This window comes from Triticum dicoccoides, chromosome 1A (assembly GCF_002162155.2).
Source record: "Triticum dicoccoides isolate Atlit2015 ecotype Zavitan chromosome 1A, WEW_v2.0, whole genome shotgun sequence".
Classification (NCBI taxonomy): domain Eukaryota; kingdom Viridiplantae; phylum Streptophyta; class Magnoliopsida; order Poales; family Poaceae; genus Triticum; species Triticum dicoccoides.
The window spans coordinates 552,542,412-552,566,374 of NC_041380.1; the positions used below are offsets into that span (position 1 = coordinate 552,542,412).

Consider the following 23,963-nt stretch of genomic DNA (forward strand, 5'->3'; position numbering starts at 1 on the left):
CACAAATGACCCACTGATAAACACCATGTACCAGATGACAATGCATTCCGTAAGAACATTTCTTTTGACGAGCATGCACTGCAGGATCTAATTAACTCTGATTTTCCCCATCATGCAAGATCTAATTAACTGTGATTTTTTCCATCCTGCATCACTACTCAACATGATTTGTCCATGAACTGAAGACATGCCAATTCTACTTTAGTGTTCACAAGAGTAATCCTTACCACGTCCAGATACAGGGACGCGCCGCAGAGGTCCACGACGGCAAGCGTGGATATACAAGGGCGGAAGCAGCTTCGTCGACTAGGGTGGCGCGGCCGCAGGAGCAGGGCTGTGCGTGGGAGAGTGGCAGCGACTGGCGGCGGCGCCCACGATAGGGAGAAGGAGGCGAGCGGCGGCGACTGGCGGGGTGGCGCGGCCGCAGGAGCAGGGCTGTGCGTGGGAGAGTGGCAGCGACTGCCGGCGGCGCCCACGGCAAGGAGAAGGAGGCGAGCGGCAGCGACTGGCGGCGCCGGCAGGGCGGCGACTGGCGGCGGCGGCAGGGAGAAGGAGGCGAATGACTGGGTGTGCAGTGTGCGTACAAAATGGGCTGAAACCTAGGCCCGTGGCAAAAAATAAAACATGTCGCCCTTAATTTTGATGCCTATCCTACCCTCAAGAATTCAATGGTCAGATTTAGTTATACTGATCCGTCCTGCTTCAGCAGCATAGGGTACCGTAAAAAAGCTCCCGAAGTAAGGACCACGTATGGTACCGCGCGGCTCGCGCCGGAGCTCCTGCTGGCGTCGACGGAGTACAACGCGCGGGTGGGCACGTGGGCGCTCGGGTGCATCATGGCCGAGCTCCTCGCCGGCGCGCCGCTGCTGCCCGGGAGGTCGGAGATGGACCAGCTGAACAGGGTGTTCGACACGGTCGGGACTGACGATATGACGGGCTGGCCCGGCTTCTGCCGGCTCGCCGCTCTGCCAGCGCAGCAGGCCGCCCAGCCGGCTCTTGGAGATGTTCCCTGAACTGTCCGCCGCCGGCTTTGACGTCCTCAGCGGACTGCTGGCATGCAGGCCGGACAGGAGGCTCACCGCCGCGGCCGCGCTTCTGGTTCACGGACGCCGAGTCACCCGATGTTCACCAGAGGCGCAACCCATGTGGCGGTCGCTTCACGGCGCGTGCCGGTGGCGTTGCGGACGCGATCGTTGTATAGAAAACTCTGGATTCGTCAGGATTCAATATTCTTTTAACCAGCTGAGGATTCGCTTGGCAGAGTGTACAGGTTTGGTGGCGGCTTTGTGGCTCCTGTCCTCTGCGTTGTTGCACTGTCGTGTTCACCTCCGTTAAGTTGGTGGGATAGCTGGTGAAGTGGCACGAGTTCCTTTTACCCCGCAAAAAAAAAAGTGGCACGAGTTCCTTTTACCCCGCAAAAAAAAAAAAAGTGGCACGAGTTCCTTGAGTTCCTCCCTTTCTCTTCTTATTTATGTTGTCCTCGCAAGCAATCGCAACGAACATCTTGTGTTCCTTGAGTAGTACAAACAAAGCAATGGTGGCAAAGCTCTTATGGACGATTCTTGATGGTTGCTTCAAATCTGTACGGATTTGATTAGGAATAAATTTCAGGAGCCGCAAGCATACACACTGCGATAGCACGCCCACACTAGTAGTTACACCACAACACCACAACACCACGCGCGCACACAGGCACATGCCGGCAAGAATAAATTGTCGGAAACCTAGTAGGCCAGAGCAGAGCATCAGGCTCGGAAATTCCCGCCGAGAATTTGATACTAGTAAGCTCATGGAGTCATGATTTGCTTGGATATAGCAATGCTTATGACGCCTCTGCCGTCGCCGTCGAAACATATATACCATCACAGCATCATCATCGAAACAGTCGTGACATCGTCGCACACTACCACGGAAGGAGAGAACACTATCACAACATTGTCGAAGTAGCCAGGCTTTCGTCGGAGCATCACCCCGATCATCCAAGCATGCCTTCGCAGCATCGCCACGACCATTTGAAGCACGTAGCCATCACAGTTCGTCGCAACATCATCGCGGCCGTTGAAGCATGCCGTCACCAGGTTGCCGTTGTAGCATCATTGCGGGCGTCGAAGCACCCGCCGCAGCGGTCGCAACATCATTGAAACAGACATGTTGTTGCAATGGCATCGCCGCAACCGTCAAAGCGTACCACGAGCGTTAAAGCATGTCATTGCAACATTGTCGAAACAGCCGGGTTCCCATCGCAGCATCGCCGCGGCCGTTGAAGCATGTCGTCGCGCTATCGCCATGGCATTCGCAGCATGTCATTGCAACACTGTTCCAAGAGACCGGGCTTCCGTCGCAACATGCCTCATAGCATCGCTGCCGGTGTCAAAGTGGCTGGGCTTCTGACATTGTCATCTCGGCTTGCAGCGCGTCTGACCTCGTACGTAGCAGCCACGCCGCCGCTGTATCTGAAGCCGTTTGAAGCAGCAGCGCAATGGACGACTTGCTACTTGATTGATATTACTCTCTCCGTTCCTAAATATAAGTTTTTTTAGAGATTTCAAATGGACTATCACATACGGTTGTATATAGACATATTTTAGAATGTAGATGCATTCATTTTGGTACGTATGTGGTCACTTGTTGAAATTCTAGAAAGACCTATATTAAAAACGGAGGGAGTACTTAGATTATACCTGAACTAAAAGCACCTTGCCGGGTCACGTATGGGTTGCTGCTATTGAACCAGTCGCATGGGTGTGAACGTGTGAAAGTAGTGTCGACCAGCACCCACGAAAAGAATGATTTAAACAGGCTGACTCGGTAGATCGAACGGCTTGTAACATGGGCGGGTCGAACGATCAGAGTGGCTGGCGACCCGGCTGATCCCACGCGCGGATCAGCCGGATGACGCCTAGCATCCGCCCGCCGCGTACGCGCTCCGGCGCCCCTGGTTCACGGACGCCGAGTCGCGTGATGTTGACCAGCCTCGCAACGCATGAGGCGGTCGCTTCACGGCGCGTGTCGGTGGCGTTGCTGACGCGATCGTTGTATGGAAAATTCTAGATTCGGTATGATTCATTGTTCTTTCCACTAGTTGATGAAGATTCGCTGGACTGGAGTGGCCGAGTGCATGGTTTTGGTGGCGGCTTGGTGGCTCTGTCCTCTCATCTGCGTTGTTGCACTGTCGTCTTCAGTTCCGTTTAGGCTGGTGGGATAGCTGGTGAAGTGGCACGAGTTCCTCGAGGGTCCTGCTGATTAGCTCGTCCTTTTTCCTTCTTATATGTATGTTGTCCATGCAAGCAATCGCAAAGGTATCTTGTGTATACTGAGTATAATAAACAAAGCAATAGTGGCAAAGCACCCATGGACGAATCTTCACGTCCGTAAAAGGCTGTCCTTGTTGCTTAAAATTTGTCCGAATTGAGAAGGACCGATTTCAGAAGCCGCAAGCATACACTGTGATAGGTCGCCCAGACCGGTAGTTTTATACCCAAACACCACGCGCGCGCAGACACATGCCGGCAAGAATAAATTGTGGGAAACCTAGGACAGAGCGTCAGGCTGAGAGATGGTCTTGTCTCCTGTGAGAGTGTCCAGAGACGTCGGCCGTCGGTGTGGCCATCGGGACACCGGCCACGTCTCCTGTCCCGGCTCAAAGTTGGTCCCAGTGCAGTGCTCGAAAATGAACTAGGAATAAACGCCAAATCCGTCCTGTGTGCCTCACGTGTGATGCCAGCGAGCCACCGGCAAATCCACGCGCGACTTCCACGAGCCCGGCACGCCGCCTCGTGGCCTCGTCGACCCCGTCCCGACGCGCCACCCAACCGGTCCCCGCAATCGCATGATGACGCCCGTCGTGGTTTCGCCGCTCTCCACTCCACGTGATGTCGTTGCCAGACGCCACTCCAGCGGGCTGCTCCGTGCGGCGGCTGCAGCCACCTTCGCGGTCTCGCGCTCAGACTGCTCAATGACAATTCGGAGAGGCTTGGTGTTCTTTCGGTGGAGCCATCGCATGTTCATCGCTGCGGTCGTAAGTGATCGGCGATAGACCCATTCAAGGAGCCGCGCGTTCTCGTCGGACTCTATCTATATCCTACGGCTGCGGTGCACGGACTACTCCACCTCCCTTCTCTTCTTTTCACGCTGCCGCTTGCGGCGGGCGGCGCGCGCCTCTGATTCCGGCTTACGTGTTTGACCGGCAGGACGGACACAAGCACCCACTCAGGGCCGGTCCTGAGATTTCAGGGGCCCTGGGTGAAATTATAATTGGGGGCCCTTGATGGCCCGTAGTATAGATGTCTATTTATAAATCATTATATGTAGATATAATTTGTATCAAAGAAAAAATTAAGTGCATATCAAATAATGTATTACATATTCCTTCAAAAAATCTCCTCATAGTCTGAGATGGAAAATCGCTAATAATATTATCAATATCAATTCCATCAAGCATGTTTTTCTCAATGCATAATGTTGCCAAGCTGTTGTAACCCTTTGTCAATTTGTTTCATGCTTTCTCAGTCCAGTGCTCAGTTCATTCCAAGAGTTTATGTTGGTAATATGGTCAACACTAGCTGCATGTTTCGGTCTCGCATTAATATGCTTCCAATCACAAAACCCCTCATGCCTCAATGCACTTTTGCATTTGTCAGAATTGAAAAGCTTACATCACAATGAAAACACTTTTTTTGCGCCTTTTGAAATAACTGACCATTTCCTATCACACACTTCTCAATTGCACATATTTCTTGAGTAATGCGTATATGAAAAATGTCTTGAATTTTCATCCAAAGGATATTTAGTGTTTTCTTCTTTCCTTTTAGGCCCCTTTTCCACTAATATATCCCTCAATTTATTTTCAAGATTACCCAAATTGCTTAGATCATAAATATCCACAGTAATAACCGGTTCGTCATCAACACTAGCAAATTATGTCGCAGATGAATTAAATATGGACGCAGGATCGCTCACATTGGTATCATCAATGTTGATGTCAACATCATCTTCTGTAGGAGAATGACCATCATTTTTCTGATTGGCACTAGTTTGGTCATCCATAAGAACTATCACCAACTCGTCTAGATTTTTTGAAGTGCTAGGATGGCTCTTATGATTTATTAAGAAGGGATCCTTTCATGTCATCTACCTCCTTCCTTTTTCTTTTATCACATCCAGATGGATACTTTACACCCGAACCCAATATGGCAGTGCTGAAATTGAAAGGAACAATAAAATTAGTGCAAAAAATTAAAATATTGGATTAATTACAGAAGATCTTCACCTAATATCATGACAAAATCTGCTAGGGCATAGTATAGTACCTTCTCTCCGTAGTCTAATCAGGCTATGTGCGCGCGTTTGATCACGCTGGCAACAATTCCCTATTGACCTGTTCGAGAATTCGGAAATCAGGATTAGAAAAAGAAAGAAACAGGAAGAAGAACATGCAAGGGCAGAAGGCGTGCACGAGGAGACGTACCTGCCGTAGTCGTCGCGCCGTTCGTCAGGAGGCGGAGTTGAAGTCTTGAAGACGAATAGCGGTCGGCGGAACATGCAAAAGGGCAGGGAACGAGACGATCGAGGATCCGAAGGAAAAGGAAATCGTGCGTGAATCGAGCGATTTCTTTCACGTCATCTGCCTGTACGTGCAAACATGGGCCAAGCCCATCATCTCTCCCTTTCTTTCCTAGGCCTAGCACGTGAGTCACATGAGAGGAGCAGAGGCTGGGGCGTTGCTGAGTTTGGCTTCAATTTTTTTTGGTCGTAGTATATACTTGTGTACCCTACATACACGTACCTGGAGGGGGCCCCCTGGCGTTTGGGGGCCCGGGGCGTCCGCCCCGTTCACCCCCCTCAGGGCCGGCCCTGCACCCACCCCTTTCACGAGGGGGAGCAACAGTCGGTAGGGCCAGGGAACGACATAAAGGAGACGCGGATTGTGCAGGCCGCCTGTCGGAGCTACGCCCAGGCCTAGAGGGGCCAGCGCCGACGTCTGACCTACGCCGACGAAACATCGGAATCCTTGAATCATTTGATCAAGCTTCATCGGTCGATACTCCTCGTCCGACGAAACATCAAAATCCATCATTTTCTCTAATAAAATCACAAAAAATCCGATCAGATAATCCGTTGAGCACACAAGCGCAAGATGGAGCTAGAGAGTTGTCAGGCATACCGCGGTTCGTGACCTAAAGGAATCTTTGTTAGGGAAACCCAAGAATATTGTTGCATGAAATTAGAAAAAAAGAACCGATGGCTCTTAAGGCGGCGGATCTCTTAGCACGCCCCATTCAGAGTTTTTTTAGGGGTTCGTACTCCATTCAAAGTTTCTTTTAGGGGTTCGTACCCCCCGTTCAGATGCAAACTGGGCCGTGTGCAAGCTAAGGAAGCCCTATTGGTTTCAAAAATAAATAAATAAGGAGGCGTACTGAAAGCCCACCGCGGCACCCCACGGCGTGAGGCAAGCAGGCTCGGAAGCTTGCAGTCAAAAAAAAATGCAGTCAAAAAAGCAGGCTCGGAAGCTCAGTTGGCTCAAAAAAAAAAAAGGCTCGGAAGCTCAGTGTCCAGCTCGACTCCGGTCTAGCGTCTCGCCGGGGCCCGGCCCCCCTGCCTGTCCATGCCGCCGGAGAAATCGCCGCAGTCCCCAGGTACGCCGTCCGCCGTCCGCAGCCCCCCGCCCCCGGCCCCGCTCGCTTTGAATAGAGTTTTGGGCGGATCCTTCCTGTGCTGGTCTCCAGCAGCTAGGTTTCTTTCGACCGGGATGATGCAGCATGAGATCGGAAAATTCCACACGCTCAGTACAAAATTCGGAGTCTACATGATTAATTCTAGCATTTCGGATTGCTATCTTCGCTTGCAACCAAACGTTTATATGGTGATTTAGCCAGGTCTCCGGGTTAGTACTTAGTTGGATCTCCTCAAGAAAATGTCAGGTTGTGGTGCAGTGGATTTAGTCTGACCATCAGGTTCTATAATTTTGTGGAGAGCTGTTGTCAGGCATTAGCTTGTCTATCTATAGTTCACTCAGTTGAACATTTGTGTCGAAGTTGGTCACATGTAAGTTTGCAACAGAAATTTGCGGATTATCTACTGACAATCATGATATGGATCATATGCATCTTCTTGCCTTACTCATTTCATTGCAAAGACATAAATTAATACTTTATGACACTTGATCTGAATTTATGGGCTTCAGTGGCTTGTGGACAAAGAGTACTAATTTCGAACAAACTTGGGGAGAAGCTTGTTGGTTTATTACATGAAGCATGTTCGAAGGAACTTGTGATACTTTGTCATGGATTCAGAGCTACAAAGGCAAGTCTGTACCATCCATATGTCCATTTATCCAAGAACCTTCACTATTTTTGTTCTCAATCTTTGTATGGCCATCTTACTCTGTAATCGCTTCCAGGACGACAGTATCTTGGTCGACCTTGCCGCTGCACTAGCAAGTGTTGGAGTTAATGCTTTTCGGTTTGATTTTGCTGGAAATGGGTAAGCTGCTTCTAACAAAATTGTGGTGGTCATGGCATAGCTTCATACCACTCATCATGCAGACTTCCACTTTTGCTGTTGAATTAAAATGTTTCTGAATTAGGAATTAGGAATAGAATTTTTCATGCAATTTAGCTGTAGCAAGAGCCACAGTTTCCCCCACTAATATTTTTTATTAATAACACAATGTTCTTTGAGTACTTCCTTGCTGACTGCCACATTCAATTTGCCTACTGTTGTTGAATTAGGGGTTTGTTATCTCTCTCGCAGGGAAAGTGAGGGTCTATTCCAATATGGGAACTACCGAAAAGAGGCAGATGACTTGCGCTCTGTAGTATCTTATTTCTCAGAACAGAAGTATGACATAATTGCCCTTGTTGGGCATAGCAAAGGTAGATAATCTTTGGTGATTTTTTTTATTGAAGGGATTGCATCCTGATTACATACTGGAAGGGAAAATAACATTGTTATGCAGCTGTTATGACCGGTTTGGTCTATACTAGGAAGAGGCCCACCGGGCATTAGTATTAGGGCATCTACAATGGTCGACGCTTGTATGGGCGCTAGCAGAGAATAAAATAAATATCAAATAATTAAATGGGTGACTAAGCGCCTAGCCTTACAACGGCCGATGCTAATACACAGGCTAATTTAAAGGGTTTGGGCGCTTGCTGCGGGAAGGAAAAGGCTCTAGCGCCCGACGCAGAGTTTTGCGTCGACGCCTCACCAGACACTGGGATTCTGTCAATTAACCGCTAATTGGCCGGGAATAGTACCCTGGAGCCCATGCTAAGCGTCCGCATTGGACATGCCCTTAGGGGCTTGGCCCACAAGTTATCTTAGGCAAGTTATCTTAGGCTAAAGTTATAAATACTAGTTGTAAGACACCGTTGAGATCAAGCAATAAAGATATTATAATCTTCTGTTGCCCGGCTCCTTGAGGAGCCGGAACCCTAGCCGCCGCCTCAAACCCTAGCCGCGATGGCGCCTGTCCGCCGGCGCGCCCGCTCCAGCCCTCGTCCCCCTCCTCCTTGCCCATACAATCTGCGCCGGAGGCCTGGTAGGAACCCTAGTCCTACCAATTTGGTATTCAGAGACACTAGCCCGATCATGTCGCTTCCTCCATCACCGCCTCCGCTGCCAAACACCACCGCCTCACCTACACTGCCGCCAGCCCCGTCCGCGTCCATGCTGGCGCTCACGTCCGGGACTGCCACCCCGACAGCGCCGACCGCCACCGCGGCGGAGCCGCCCCCCATCCTCTCGCCCGAGGAGGTCTCGGGCACCCTTCGGGAGCTCATCCAGGCGGTCAAGGGCATCAGCCTCTATCTCGCCGGGAACCAGCCCCCGCCGCCGAGCGCCGCCACCACCGCCTACGGGCCGCCGCCGCTCCAGTGGCCCGCCCCGGCCTTCCAGTCGCCCTACGGAGGGCCGCCCCCGCCGCCGCTGCTACTGCAGCACTACCCGGCCGCGGGGAACCCTTGGCCCGCGTGGCCAGCCGCCACCGCACCGCTGGGGGACCCTTCCCAGCAGCTTCTCCAGGCGCCCCCGCCGGCTACTTCGACTCTGGCTACGGCGCCGCAGCTCCACCAGGCGCCGCCACCGTCGACAACATCACCACCCGCGCCCCGGCCCACTGGCCGGCCCATGCACCAGGTGCAGTTTCCGCCATCGCCATCGCCAATTCCCGCGTGGGCGGCCGGCTCGTCTCCAGGCCCGGTGTATACCACGGCGCCGGAGCACCCGACGCCTTCCCTCCGGTTTGACTGTCCCTCCGGCTCGGCGACCTACGCCCCGAAGATCCCCGACCCGGCACACTCGCTGCCGCCGACTGCAGCAGCCCTCGGGCACGGTGGTCCGACACCCCCTCGCTTCGCCAAACTGGACTTCGCCACCTACGAGGGCACGGAGGACCCTCTCAACTGGCTCAACCAGTGCGAGCAGTTCTTTCGCGGGCAGCGGACGCTCGCTTCGGATCGTACCTGGCTCGCGTCCTATCATCTCCGCGGCGCGGCACAGACCTGGTACTACGCCCTCGAGCAGGACGAGGGCGGCATGCCACCATGGGAGCGCTTCCGGGAGCTCTGTCTTCTCCGGTTCGGGCCTCCTATCCGCGGGAGCCGCCTGGCGGCCCTCGGCCGTTTACAGTTCACATCCACGGTTCAGGACTACGCCGACCGCTTCCAGGCCCTGGCGTGCCACGCGCCGAGCGTCTCCGGGATTCAGCGCGCCGAGTTATTTGTGGGCGGTCTGCCGGACCATATTCGCGTGGACGTCGAGCTCCGGGATCCCCCCGACCTCCAGACGGCCATGTACTATGCCCGGGCTTTCGAGCAGCAGGCCCAGGCACTGCAGCAACAACCCGGATGGGCCGGCCGCCAGCCCAGTCGACCAGCGCCGACTCCTCCAGCACCGGGCCGGCCTCCTCCAGCCGCGGCGGTCGCGCCCCCGGCCACCACATGGACTTTCCGTCGGTTGTCATCGGCCGAGCAGCAGGAGCGTCGCCGTCAGGGACTCTGCTTCAACTGCGATGAGCCCTACACACCGACCCATGTCTGCCCCCGCCTATTTTACTTGGAGACGGTCAACTACACCGAGGCGGACGACTCGACCGACGCGACACCACCACCCGAGGCGGCCGCGGACACGCCCGCGGATCCCACGGTGACGGCGTGCGTCGTCTCCCTCCACGCCCTCGCGGGCATCCGTGGCGAGCGGACCATGCTGCTGCCGGTGACGATCCATGGCGAGCGGCTGGTGGCCCTGCTGGATACTGGCTCCACCCATAACTTCTTGCCCGAGGCGACCATGCGTCGGCTAGCCCTTCCGACGACGGACGGGGAGCGCCTGCGGATCACGGTGGCGAACGGCGATCGCCTCCGGTGTCATGGGCTCGCCCGCGACGTTCCCATCTCCATTGGTGGCGAACACTTCTCGATTACCCGTGGAGGGATCGACCTCGGCTGCTTCGACTTCATCCTCGGGGTGGATTTTCTCCGGACCCTCGGTCCCATCCTATGGGACTTTGACGCGCTCACAATGACGTTCTGGCGGCTAGGCCGCCGCGTCCGGTGGGACGGCCTTGGGGGCGCTGCGCCGGCCGTGCCACATCTCCAGCTGGTCGCCGCGTCCTTAGAGGCCGAGCAACCCCTGCTGGATTCCCTTCTGCAGCAGCACAGCGGCCTCTTCGACGAGCCACGGGGTCTTCCGCCCGCCCGGGTGTACGACCATCATATTCACCTCATGCCGGGTACCCCTCCCGTGGCGGTTCGGCCCTACCGCTACCCTCAGCTGCAGAAGGATGAGTTGGAGCGCCAGTGTGCCCTTATGCTCGCCGCGGGCATCATCCGGATCTCCACGTCACCCTTCACCGCCTCGGTGCTGCTCGTCCGCAAGTCGGACGGCACTTGGCGTTTCTGCATCGACTACCGCGCCCTGAACGCGCTCACGCTCAAGGACAAGTTCCCTATACCGGTGGTCGACGAGCTCTTGGATGAGCTCCATGGGGCGCGCTTCTTCACCAAGCTCGATCTCCGGTCGGGCTATCATCAGGTGCGTATGCATCCCGACGACATCGCAAAGACGGCGTTTCGCACCCACCATGGCCACTTCGAGTTCTTGGTCATGCCCTTCGGCCTCGCCAACGCCCCAGCGACTTTCCATGCCCTGATGAACGACGTCCTCCGGCCCTACTTACGGCGGTTTGTGCTTGTTTTCTTTGATGCCATTCTTAACTACAGCGCCACCTGGGCCGAGCACCTCCAGCACGTCGCCATCGTCTTCAACGAGCTTCGGGCGCACCACCTCCACCTTAAGCGCTCGAAGTGCTCGTTCGGGACACCTACCGTCGCCTACCTCGGCCATGTCATCTCTGCCGACGGGGTGGCTATGGACGCCGACAAGGTGGCGGCCGTCTCCGCATGGCCGACACCTCGCTCACTGCGGGCTCTCCGCGGGTTCCTCGGCCTCGCCGGCTACTACCGGAAATTTATCCGGGACTTCGGGCTCATCACGGCGCCCCTCACGCGGTTGCTTCGCCACGACGCTTTCGCTTGGGGCGACGAGGCGACGACGGCGTTCGAGGCCCTCAAGGGGGCCCTCACGACGGGCCCCGTCCTCCAGATGCCCGACTTCGACCGCCTGTTCGTGGTGGACTGTGACGCCTCCGGCGCTGGTTTCGGCGTCGTGCTTCATCAGGGCGATGGACCCCTCGCCTTCTTCAGCCGGCCTTTCGCTCCTCGCCATCTCAAGCTGGCGGCATACGAGCGGGAGCTCATTGGCCTTGTGCAGGCTGTTCGTCATTGGCGGCCATACTTGTGGGGACGGTCCTTCCACATTCGCAGGGACCACTACAGCCTGAAGTTCTTGCTGGACCAACGACCGTCGACCGTGCCACAGCACCAGTGGATCAGCAAGCTCTTTGGCTTCGACTTCTCCGTCGAGTATCGGCCGGGTCGCCTTAACACCGTGGCCGACGCGCTGTCCCGTCGCGACTCCGACATCGCTACCTCCGTCGACGAGTCCGCCGGGGCGGTCCTGTGCATCCGCTCCGGGCCGACGTTCGGTCTCTTCGTCGACATCCGCCGCGCAACTGCGACAGCCGACGCCGCCGTCCTTCTTCGGCAGCAGCTCACGGCCGGCGACCTGGAGGAGCCTTGGCGCTTCTCTGACGGACTGCTTCTCCATGGGCGCCGGATCTTTGTTCCGGCGCATGATGATCTCCGTCACCAGGTGTTACAGCTCGCCCACTCGGCAGGTCATGAGGGTGTGCAGAAAACCCTCCATCGTCTTCGCGCCGACTTCTACATCCCTGGCGATCGCGCCCTGGTCCGCGACTGGGTTCTGTCTTGTCAGACATGCCAGCGCAACAAGACGGAGACCCTGCGGCCAGCTGGGTTACTTCAGCCCTTGGAGGTGCCGTCTCAGGTCTGGGCGGATATCTCCATGGACTTCATCGAGGGCCTCCCCAAGGTGGACGTCAAGTCGGTCATCCTCACGGTGGTCGACCGCTTCTCCAAGTACGCCCACTTCATCGCGCTCGACCATCCGTACACGGCGGCGTCCGTGGCCCGGGCCTTCTTCGACGGCATTGTCCGCCTACACGGGTTCCCTGCTTCGATCGTCAGTGATCGGGACCCAGTATTCACGGGCCATGTCTGGCACGACCTCTTCAGGATGGCGGGTGTCTAGCTCCGCCTGAGTACGGCGTTCCATCCTCAGACAGACGGTCAGTTCGAGGTGGTTAACAAGGTCATTGCCATGTATTTGCGTTGTGTGACAGGTGATCGGCCTCGCGCTTGGGTGGACTGGCTCTCTTGGGCGGAGTACTGCTACAACACCTCCTATCACTCCGCCCTGCGCGCTACGCCGTTTGAGGTGGTCTATGGTCGACCACCCCCGCCTATACTACCGGTGGACCCGGAGACGGCTCGGACAGCGGTTGCGGGTGACCTTATCCGCACCCGTGACGAGATGCTTGCTGAGGTCCGTCAGCGTCTCCTTCAGGCCCAGCAGCTGGCCAAGCATTACTACGACGATCATCATCGCGAGGCGGAGTTCGCGGTGGGTGATTGGGTGTGGCTGCGTCTTCTCCACCGCTCTACGCAGTCACTTGACCCGCGCGCCAAGCGCAAGCTCGGGCCTCGCTACGCCGGGCCCTTCCCTATCTTGGAGCGCATTGGGAAGGTGGCCTATCGTCTTCAGCTTCCAGCCCGCGCTCGCATCCACGACGTCTTCCATGTGGGGCTGCTCAATCCTTTCCGTGGCGAGCCACCGGCGGCTCCTCCGGCGCTTCCGCCAACCGCCGATGGTCGCATTCTTCCAGAGCCGGCAAAGGTGTTGCAGGCACAGCTCCGTCGTGGCGTCTGGTTCGTCCTCGTTCAGTGGGCGGGCCTTCCGGAGGAGGAGGCTACTTGGGAGCAGCGGGAGGATTTTCGCCAAAACACTATCCAGACTTTCAGCTCGAGGACGAGCTGTTTGCGCAGGCGGGGAGAGGTGTTATGACCGGTTTGGTCTATACTAGGAAGAGGCCCACCGGGCATTAGTATTAGGGGCTTGGCCCACAAGTTATCTTAGGCAGGTTATCTTAGGCTAAAGTTATAAATACTAGGTGTAAGAAACCGTTGAGATCAAGCAATAAAGATATTATAATCTTCTGTTGCCCGGCTCCTTGAGGAGCTGGAACCCTAGCCGCCGCCGCCTCCAACCCTAGCCGCGACGGCGCCTGTCCGCCGGCGCGCCCGCTCCAGCCCTCGTCCCCCTCCTCCTTGCCCATACAATCTGCGCCGGAGGCCTGGTAGGAACCCTAGTCCTACCAGCAGCTCATCAGATAGCCCATTCCCAACTTTCCTTGTACCCTTAATATCCATCAGAGCCCCAGAACTGAGATTGTCCTGGTTTTTTCTTGGCCTGCGACAGAGTTTGATTACTGAGATACTTTTTCTGCAGTAAGCCCTGCCACACACCACCCTCATGTTCCAGCTTCCAAAGCCAATTAACCAGAAGTCTAATGTACATTAATTACAATTTAAGAACACACAGCCCTCCCATATCCTTTGATAAACAAATAGTTTTCCAGTTTACCAAATGATGTTTTCTGGACCCAAGATCTTCCTGCCATAAAAGCCTCTTCATAAAGTAGATCAACTCTTTTTCCACTCCCTTAGGAAAATTATAGAAGGAAGTCATATAAATTGGAATGGTCCTGTGTGCACATATCGCGCACAAGCGCTAGCTGCACTAGAATGCATAGTCGACATAAATAGGCGGTAGGAACTCATAATTGGTGTACTGCTTCTGTGTTTGCTCTTTGCTGCGTTCTGGAAGGACCTCTTCAATGTATTCATGTATAACTGAATGTAATCAAGAATATTTACATGTGCCATGCATTATATCCTGATCTCCTTGCTTTGTCGTGTAAATGTATCTGCCTCCTATGCTTTACATTTATGTTACTTTATACAGTATACTGCTATATTTCACCGCTTCTGTTTCTTGCTTTTAGGAGGAAATGCTGTGCTTTTATATGCTTCCATGTACCATGATGTTACCGTCATTGTGAATATTTCTGGCCGCTTTGCTTTAGAGCAAGGTATGGAAGGGCGGCTGGGGAAGAATTTCCTGCAGAGGATAAAGAAAGATGGATACATAGACGTCAGAAATAAAAAAGGTGTAAGTTTGCTACATTTGACATGTCATTATCTTGTTAAGTACTAAATAATAAGCCTCACATGGTATTTATTTTGATAAAATACTACAGATCTGAAGCCTATCACATGTTTATGAATCAAACAAACTTTTCCCGAGTTTTCCAAGTAAAATAGTTTTGTGCTGATTCTGGTAGTGTATATCACAAGCCTTTTCAGTTTATCTGGTGAAACCAGTTAACAAGATCAGGTTATGACATGTGTTATGGGATGACTTACAATACATGAGAATCCATTGAATTGTATAGCTTAGTCAGTTATTTGTAAGCTTCATCATCCTTATGTCAACCATAGGTGGCATAGTTATTTTTGTTTCTCTGCTTATATCCACAAGACTGAACCTGCAAATATTGTAACTGAAAGATTTATTTTGAAAATGAGAGCCCCAGTGTTATGCTTACTTACCTTATTGCAATATTAACGTTGCTATGCCTTTGTGCAGGGAAGTTTGAGTACCGGGTGACAGAAGAAAGCCTGCGAGATCGCCTGAGCACTGATACCCTGCTTTCGAGCCGCTCCATAAGCAAAGACTGCAGGTTCTAAGCTGCTCTCTTTCACCTGAACCTACTCACATGAACAATTCAATCATTGAGAAAAATATGTACCGATCTGCAGGGTTCTCACGGTTCATGGCTCTGAAGATGAAACGGTCCCAGCGAGAGACGCCCTGATGTTTGCTGCGAACATCCCAAACCATGACTTGCATATAGTCGTGGGAGCCAACCATCGGTACACAGGCCACGAGCAAGAGCTGACATCACTCGTACTGGATTTCATCAAGCCCCGTCCTCGAAAATCATCATCCTTACGTCCGAAATTGTGATCATCTGACCATTGTGGGGCTTGATTGATGTACCATTTACTTGTTACATTACAGGATGACAAAAGGCCTGTGTATAGTCGTTGTGCTGTGCTGCACTAATTTCAGTAAGATTTCTTCATCTTACATTTTCTGAACGCAGAAAGAAGCTCAGACTAGTTATCATTTCTAAAAGTAGGAAATGTGCGAATTGGGCAATATCGCAAAATTACTTTTTTTTTGAACCGGGCCTCAACCCCTTTCCATTAAAAGCATAACGGAAATACATAGTTCAGATATCCACAGACCCAAGTACCAACTACATTGCAAGGAAACTAGAAAGGGGAGGCGAGTTTAAAGCACCACTGGGAAACCCATCATGAGCACTCGTCATCGAGCAGCTCATTGTGGGGCGAATGGTCTTGCAAAGGCTCATACTCCCTCCGTCCGGGAATAGTTGTCCCCGCGGGATTTTTAAAAAAAAACCTTCACGTTTGCCCGACCAAACCCGCACTCCCTCTCCATCTTCCTCCGACACCGGCTGACTCCAACGCCGCCCAGCTCCTCCGCGCCACCGCGCCGTGCAGCTCCCCTGCGCAACCGCGCCGCGCTGCCGCGCCGCTCCACCACACCGCGCCGCCGCGCAGCTCCCCCGCAGCTCAACCGCGCCGCGCCGCCGCACCATCGTTCCGCGCTCCCCTGCACAACCCCTAAAAATCCCCCATTTTCCTTGTTGCTCGAGCTCGACTCCTCCACGCCGGACGTCGCCTCGTCCACACCGCCAGACGCCGCCCCGCCCTCACCGCCGGAGCTCCCCCGCCCCACGCCTCCGCCGTGTTGCTTCCGGCGGTCGGCGGATTAAGGCAGCGGCCTCGCTGGCCCATGGAACCCGCCAGAGTTCAAAGGTCTCCTTTTTCCCCTTCCGCTCCCTTTGATCTCTTGCAATTTTCTTCTTCACCTTCTTCGATTGGTCTACTGGAAACAGAACAGAGGTAAACAAAGCAATCTTTACTGAAAACATAACAGAGTTGCATGGTGGCGTTCGAGGTTGAACCTGTACTGAACAAAACAAGGCTGAGATGGATGGATGGATAGATTGTGTGAGATGAAATATGAGAATCTTGCTTTGTGTCAATTTCAGTTGTCCATCAAGTACTCCATTCACATTGCTGCTGCTCCATCTTTATTAATCCTGAAATAACATCAATGTTGTACTCCATTCAGACTGTTGTTATCTAACTGAATTTCAGTTGTCAATTTTTTTGCACTTACATGCTTCTATCAGTGGTTATCTAACTGAATCTTGCTCATTTGTTTGTCACCTGTAGATGCCATGCTCAATTTTTTGGTAAAGCTACTCGAGTTGCCAGCAATGCATGCAAAGCGGCAACAGTTGGCTGCTCAGTTTTTCTTGTACTGCCAAGATGGAAGGTGAGCACCAATATTTCTGAAACTAGTGATTTGACACTAGTGAAAATTCAGTTACTGCTTGAGTGATTTGACACTGTTGAAAATTCAGTTACTGTCAATTCTACAGTACACAAGATTCAGTGTAAATCTTCAAAATGAATTGCTGTTAGTACACGATCAATTAACTAATTTGGCATTATTACTCCCTAGAGAACGGATTGTACAACACTGAAAATTACTCTGAATGTACTCCAGTTGACTGTATATTCACTGAATGTACAACACCAAAAATTACTCCAATGACTGTACATTGACTGCATATATTTCATTGATGTCAAATTTTATTTATGTGTCAAGTCTGACATCAACTTGTAAGAAGAATAAGGGTGAGTCCAAGATCAGGTGATTGAGTGAGTGATGTGGTTGCTGAAGTTCAGACATGTTCAATGAGAACAACTACCGTGGAGATTAAATTCAATGAGAATAAATTCAAATAAATCCAAATAAATCCATCATGTCAGGATTCTTGATCAAAGACCCACTTAGGAGTAGTTTGTCATTGTTAAACACAAGTTTAAAATGAATATGCTTCTTTTGTTGTGGTAATCCAAAATGCTTCTTTTGAGTACAGTAGCTGTAAAACTTAGTCTATCTGGAGCTTGAGCTTGTGAGCTTCTTTAGCAAGATTACTGAATACCCTGAATTTGTCATTATAAACTGTGAACTGAACACTAACACTTTTACAATAAATTAGGACTATACAAACACTTTTACAGTTCTGAACACTTTTCACAAGATGAAGCTCTTGATCTTACAGTAAAACTGTTCTGAACACTTTTCACAAGATGAAGCTCTTGATCTTACAGTAAAACTGTTCTGAACACTTTTCACAAGAGGAAGCTTGGTTTTTTTTCGATCTATACTTTTAAAGTTCAAGACACTCTTGTAAATTAAATAAATCAAATGGTGTATAAATGGTGTATAAATCCTCTTGGAAACTTTAGGTATGTTTGCAATTGGACAAATGGTGTATAAATCCAAATAAATCAAATAAATTCAAATAATTCAAATAAATCCAAATAAATCCAAATAAATCCAAATACGTCTATCCTTTCTTTCCCTATCCTTTCTCATTGAACACATGACACAATACATACACATGACACAAGCCATACACATGACACATCAAATACTCCTATCCTTTCTTTTCTTTTTCCCTTTCCCTTTCTTTTTGAGCTTTCTCTATCTACTCATTTCCTTGTTCTATAATGGCCATTGTATCAGTAATTAGCTCAGGACTGCAGTATACACCGGTTATTTCTTCTCCCCCATTTTGTAGACGGTCCTTGTGTAGATGCGGCAGCTTATAGTTGTTTCCTCCTTGATCTTTCATCACTTCCACCATGACTGCTTGCAACGTCATAAAGCTTTTGAACAGCTTATGGGGATCGTAGTTCTCAAACTCCTCCTCTACACCCTGTACTAGTTCCTGTATATTCATAGGCGCTCTGCAGTCGGTTAGGGATTGGAGGGAGCAGTGGAAACAAAGATCCAGAACATTGAGCTCAAGGCTGTTTGGTGGTTGTTGCAATAATCGAATATCCAGATCTGTCTGTGCCACGGCTTCTAGAAAACCAGCATCATTAGGGAGGACATGCGGTGTTGCATTATCTTGTTGAATAAAGATCGTTGTGTCCTCGTCACCGTCCGGCCATTTGTCTTGAATGGCAGGGATTACTTTATTGATCAAGTAATCTCTGCACACAGGTCTAGTAACTTTGACCGGCTTCAACTCTATTGTCCCCCTATCTCTGTTCTGGCTTGTTCGTTGTGCCTCGGTCTATACCACGAATGGCCAAATGCCAAGTTTCCCATCAAATATCATCTCCCCATCTTCATTGTAGCGAGGTTTGGCTATAGCTGTTAGAAACATTACCTTCCCAATGCTATGAGTATTGTGCACAGTTCGGTTTGGTTCTTCTTCTCCAGGCGGTACGTAGTAGCTACTCTTCACTCGGGTCATGTCATACCATTTCTCGTCGATGTGGACCATATTTGTCATTGGCTTGAAACTGGGCCAAGGACTTGATATCCATCTTTCATCCATCATGGATAGGCAGAACTTTAGTCTCGCTATCTTGTTCTGTGGCTTGAGGGTGGGTTTGATGGTGCTTGTGATGCGTTTCAGCTCTTGCAATTGAAATCTGTCATGTAGGGTTGATCGGGGCACACCTAAACACCTTGCTAGAGACCGGATTGTTCTTATTTTGTTCAAGGGGATTGTGGCTGTTCTCGACAGATCTAGTTCTTTTCTCTTCCTACCACTTTTGTTCTTCTTGATTGAAACATCAACTTCTTGGCCTGCTGCAAGTTGTCGTTTGGCTAGATTCCATATTCTTGTAACTGTCCGCAGGTGAACATTCAGCATAGTCGAAATGAGCACCTTGTCATACACGTGAACCTGTCCATCTCTAAGCTCGATTACTCACAGAGCAAAGTAAACACCATGTCTCTCCTTGTCTGTCAAGTCCTTCCCTCTTTGATTGCCATGTGCATCAGCTTCTTTCACTTCTGCATCTTCTTGTGCATCTTGAGCTTCTTCCAATTCTGCATCTTCTTTTGCCTCTTGAGCTTCTTCCAATTCTGCATCTTTTTGTGCCTCTTGAGCTTCTTCCTCTTCAGGAAACCAATTCAATTCAATGTCTCCATCCTCATCTTCCGGCATCAAGTTCAAATCAATAGCGTCACCTTGTTGAGCTTGTTCTTCTTCTTGAGCTTCGTTCTCCTCTTCCGGCATCAAGTTCAAATCAATAGCGTCACCTTGCTGAGCTTGTTCTTCTTCTTGAGCTTCGTCCTCCTCTTCCGGCATCAAATTCAAATCCATAGTTGTGTGCTCCTGTCTGATCTCATAACAAGAGTATACAAAAGATGAATGGTGAGCATATAATCATAACAAGAAAACCATGAAGAATCCTAGACAAAAAGCAAATAAACCAAGAAAGGGAAAAGTAGATATTAAAAGTACTCCTTGTTCATAAGCAACTACAGGTCCTAGAAAACTAGAACCTGGCATGGCTACATAAGGGCATTTCCACTATTCATCTGATGGAAATAATCTTAAGCAAATGTTGAACTATTGGTCATTTCCACTGTTCATATGATGCGAAAAAAATTACAGCCAGTGGATGCTTGAGTCAAGGCAAGAAATTTAGTTAACTTAAGGCAAGAAATTCAGTTAACTTAATCTGAATAATTCAGAGATATGTTCATTCAGAGAATTGTTTAGATATGTTCATTCAGAGAATTTGTTGGTAATCTTTGCTTGTGTTGAATAACAAGAAGATTTTTCCCTATTGGATGATCTACACACTGAATGCATCAATTTAGAGTAAGATGAACCTGACATTAACATTTGGTGTTTATTTTGAACCTGACAATGAACCTGACATTAACTAAACAACAATAATTCAGTAGTTTTCTCAAATTTGGTGAAGTACTGCTCACTGAAAACAGTGGAGTATTCACTCAAATTTAGCATCTCCTATTCACTGCAAACTGATCTACTCCAGTACTCCATCTTGACAAATTACAGTGCTGATTTTGGAGTAAACTGGACACTGAATTTGACAAACAGTGGAGTATTATTCTACACAGTGGAGTATTCACTCAATTTTTTTCTGGCCTGCCCGGTGGTGCTTTTCTTTTCTTTTTTCTTTGAGATGCAGTGACTAAAGGACTCGTTTGAGCTGGCTGTTGTCTGAAGTATTTCATGAGTTAGCTTTCTCATCATGCAGGTGTAAAACGATGGACCTCTGATTTGAAGAAATAAGATAATCTGCTCTGTGTTGCAAGTTGCTGTCATGCCGCCGGTGTCATTAGTTCGTTGTCATCTGAGAAATATGCGTCCTCCATGAAGCCAAGGCGTCCTCCATGAAGCCAAGGTTCAGCCCTATGTTTTCCTCCCGGCTGCTCGAAGCTCACTTTCAGAGCTGCGTCGACGAACTGCCATACGAGCTGTCACACCCGGTTCATCCTCCGGCTGTTGCCGGCCGCAAAGTACAGGTGAAGGCGCAGGCATGCCCTTATTGTTCACCTCCAATTCACTAAATCTTGTCCAATTTTTTCTACTCAGTCTATAACATTCAGTTTGATTTAGTCTTGTCCAGTTAACTGAAGAACATGTTTATCCAGACTAAGAACATTCAGTTAACTTCTTTGACATTGGAGTTGAACACATTCAGTTAACTTTTTTGCAACATTTCTGCAGAGTAGATGATCAATTGTGTTTCAAATTAATGAACAAGCGCAATGTACATAAATTGGAGCTCAGGTTCTTCTTCTCACCGGCAGAAGAACGAGCAGGGGAGCTCCGGGCGGCAGCACGAGCAGGCCCGTCGGGGAAGAGCAGCAACTTGCAGACGAGCAGCAGAAGAAGCTCGAGGTTGAGGAGGAGCTTGAGTCCCAGGCCCGCCTGGAGCTCCAGGTCCAGGCACTCGAGACCCAGGCGCGCGCAGGTCCTGTGCGGCGCCGGCGCAGGCCCTGGGCGGCGGGAGGGATAGCAGCGCAGCCCTGGGCGGCGGGAGGGGATCGCGACGCAGCCCTAGGCGGCGGGAGGGATCACGGCTGGAGAGGATGGCGGCGGAGCAGCGCCCTTCAGCAGTGGAGCCGCCGCCCGTCGAGGTGGTCGCCGCGGAGGAGCAGGTGAACGGCGCGGCGCAGCTCGCCTCCGTGCGGGCGACATAGCTCGCCTCGGGCGGCGCAGCTGGGCAGGGGCGGCGGTGGTTCACAGCGGTGGCGCAGGCCCTGGCCGTCGTCACGTGCTCGGCCTTATGGTGGGTGCCGACGGTGGCGCGGGCGACCACGGTGTGCGTCGGCGACGAAGAAAGGAGGAAGAAGCAGCGGGGTCTGATTAGCAAGAGATTTGAAGCTAGAAGGGGTTTTCTGCAAAATTGTAAATGAACTAAGCAGTGGACAACTATTCCCGGACGGAGGGAGTATATACGCTATAACTGATAGATACACATGGTCATACACCTCTTCCTATGGGGGTTTAGCTGTGATCAGCCCAGGATAATGTAGACAAATGATGATGTTAGTGATAACAAAGACTCGTGGTAAACCGGCCGGGATGGCATTTGGGTTTTGTAAGTGCAATCTTCATATCATATTCTCTCTATTGGGAATTACTTGTCGCAGAAATGAATATATCTAGATGTATTTTAGTTGTAGATACATTCATTTCCGAGACAAGTAATTCTGAACGGAAGGAGTACCTTGCAGCGGGAAGGCTTGGCACAGGATTGATTGTCTGGAGTCGACTTGTGGCCATTCACAAGCCATCTTGATGATAGCTTCTCTTCTTCTTCATAGTGCCTGATCCATCCCAGGGCCTGACATTGACTACTCATTGTGCCGCATGGGAGAAGGGGCTGGCCAGCTACATTACATGCACCGCCTGACCAGAGAAACAGAGTCTGCTACTCAGGTCAGAAACCCAATGCAAAAAACCAAGTCAAGTATAACAATGTTTTGCTGTGGTTATTATTATACTAGTGTGAAGAAACAGAGCAGATTCAATCACGGGACGAATCCCCTCCCCCCTCCCGCCCGCGCCGCCACCCGCGAGGCGGCCGGGGCGGGCGCCCAGATCCCGCTGCCTCCGGTCTCCCCTCCTCCTCCTTCCTCCCTCGCCGCCGCCAGGGGGCACGGCCGGGCTCGCCTGACCGGCGCCGGCGGCGGCGGGGCCCTGCTCTTCCTCCTCCGCGCGTTGGGGGCGACGCGGGTCCCTCCTTCGCGGGCGGGCGCGGCGCGGGCGCGGGGCGCCGCGGCGCGGCGGCGCGCGGCCCTCCGGCGGCGCGTGGTGCAGCGTGGCCGGCTGCGCGGTGGAAGCGCCTCGCCGCGGCGGCCGGTTCCGCCCGGCAGGCGGCGAGGGCCGCGGGCGGCGTGGGCGGCGGCTGGGGTCCGGCTTCGGGCTGCCGGCGGCTGCGGTGGTTCCTCTCCGTCGTGGGCGTGCGGCGGTGGTGCGGCTCGGCCGGTGGCGGTCCGGCGACCTGGTGATGGTGGCCGGCGGTGAGCGTGTTGGTGGTGCCTCCCTTGGCGGCTTTCGGTGTGGGGAGGAAGGGGAGCGGCTTGGACAGGGGCGGCGGAGCCGACGGCGTGCCGGCTGCAGCGCGAAGGCGGGAACTTTACGGGCCTCTGCGTTCCCGGCCGGGCCTGTGCGGCCACGGGCCTGGTGTGTTCCTGCCATTGCGTCCGGTCAGCTACCGTCTTCGGCGGTGGAGGTGGGGCCCTCCCGCGTGCCGATGGTGCTGTTGCCTGGTCCCGGCTCCTCTTCTTCATCGTGCCGACCATGCTTCACGGCGCCGTGGTGAGACAGCGTTGAACGATTCGTGTCCGGGCTGGCGCAGGGTGAGGGTCTGTTTGGCGGCGAGCTTCGGAGTGCCTGAGGTGGAGGTTGGGATCGGGAGAAATCTCTGTTGGCCTGGCCGACATCGACGCGGTGGGGCTTGTGGGTGCCGCCAGACCTTCCTGGAGGGCGTCGGAGCTACCCTTCCTCTCCCCTCACCGTACCGGGGGAAACCCTTGGCAGCAGCGTCGTCTTCGTCGCGTTCCTTCTTGGAGATGTTGATTGGTACAGGTGCTTCGGAGGCTCGGAGTCTGGTGGGAGATCTCCGGTGGGCGCAGCGGCCACGAGGCTTCTTCGTTTCTTTGTCGATCCGCCGTTGTCGGCGTTTGTTTCTCTTGTATTTTCTCTTTCTTTTCTTTTGGGCGTGGCTGTGCTGTTTCCGCCCCAGCATCTATCGTTGGATGGTTCGGTTGGTTGCTTTGTATACAAAGCGGGGGGAAACCCTTTTTCGGTAAGAAACAGAGAGTTGGCCCAGTCAGGTTATTTACTTTCGCAAGTGCCACCACCTAACGAATGGTGCGCTACTAGTGAGGACCATTCACAAGCCGGCCCGCGCATGAAAGTTGGTCCAGTCAGTGCCCGAGCTCAGATGAGCTCGGGCTCGGGTGAACAGTAAAATCCCCCAAAAAAGAAATAAATTCAAAAAATTCTGAATTTTTTA

General features: G+C 52.1%; 2 protein-coding genes and 1 long non-coding RNA gene across 4 annotated transcripts in view; all 3 read left to right on the forward strand.

The window, feature by feature from the left end:
* Window positions 1-1,013, forward strand: part of LOC119288679 (cyclin-dependent kinase C-2-like) — a 9,422-nt gene extending 8,409 nt beyond the window's left edge. Inside the window, exon 3 of the mRNA XM_037568257.1 lies at window positions 743-1,013. Within this exon, the coding sequence (XP_037424154.1) occupies window positions 743-1,013 (271 nt within the window). The remainder of the gene's footprint in view (window positions 1-742) is intronic.
* Window positions 1,014-6,481: 5,468 nt separating this feature from the next.
* On the forward strand, window positions 6,482-15,684 carry LOC119288699. 2 transcript variants are annotated; one of them, XM_037568270.1, is made up of 7 exons: window positions 6,482-6,635; window positions 7,184-7,302; window positions 7,400-7,482; window positions 7,753-7,874; window positions 14,567-14,650; window positions 15,130-15,223; window positions 15,303-15,684. In XM_037568270.1, exons 1-7 carry the CDS (start codon window positions 6,605-6,607, stop codon window positions 15,508-15,510), a joined length of 741 nt encoding a protein of 246 aa, XP_037424167.1. In that variant the 5' UTR covers window positions 6,482-6,604; the 3' UTR covers window positions 15,511-15,684. The 2 variants fall into 2 exon arrangements, with proteins under 2 accessions (XP_037424167.1, XP_037424161.1); XM_037568264.1 differs by having other exon boundaries at window positions 6,483-6,635; window positions 14,486-14,650.
* A 461-nt stretch (window positions 15,685-16,145) lies between these two features.
* On the forward strand, window positions 16,146-21,963 carry LOC119327150. The gene is made up of 4 exons (XR_005158458.1): window positions 16,146-16,391; window positions 16,815-16,917; window positions 20,691-20,958; window positions 21,164-21,963. It is a non-coding gene; the product is annotated as an uncharacterized LOC119327150 (long non-coding RNA).
* Window positions 21,964-23,963: the final 2,000 nt, after the last annotated feature.

Bases quoted from the DNA above. Each gene is read 5' to 3' on its own strand.
- LOC119288699 (XM_037568264.1), top strand. From the start codon at position 6,605: ATGCCGCCGGAGAAATCGCCGCAGTCCCCAG. The intron at 7,483-7,752 runs GTAAGCTGCTTC...TCTCTCTCGCAG, and splicing joins TTTGATTTTGCTGGAAATGG to GGAAAGTGAGGGTCTATTCC. The intron at 14,651-15,129 runs GTGTAAGTTTGC...GCCTTTGTGCAG, and splicing joins AGACGTCAGAAATAAAAAAG to GGAAGTTTGAGTACCGGGTG.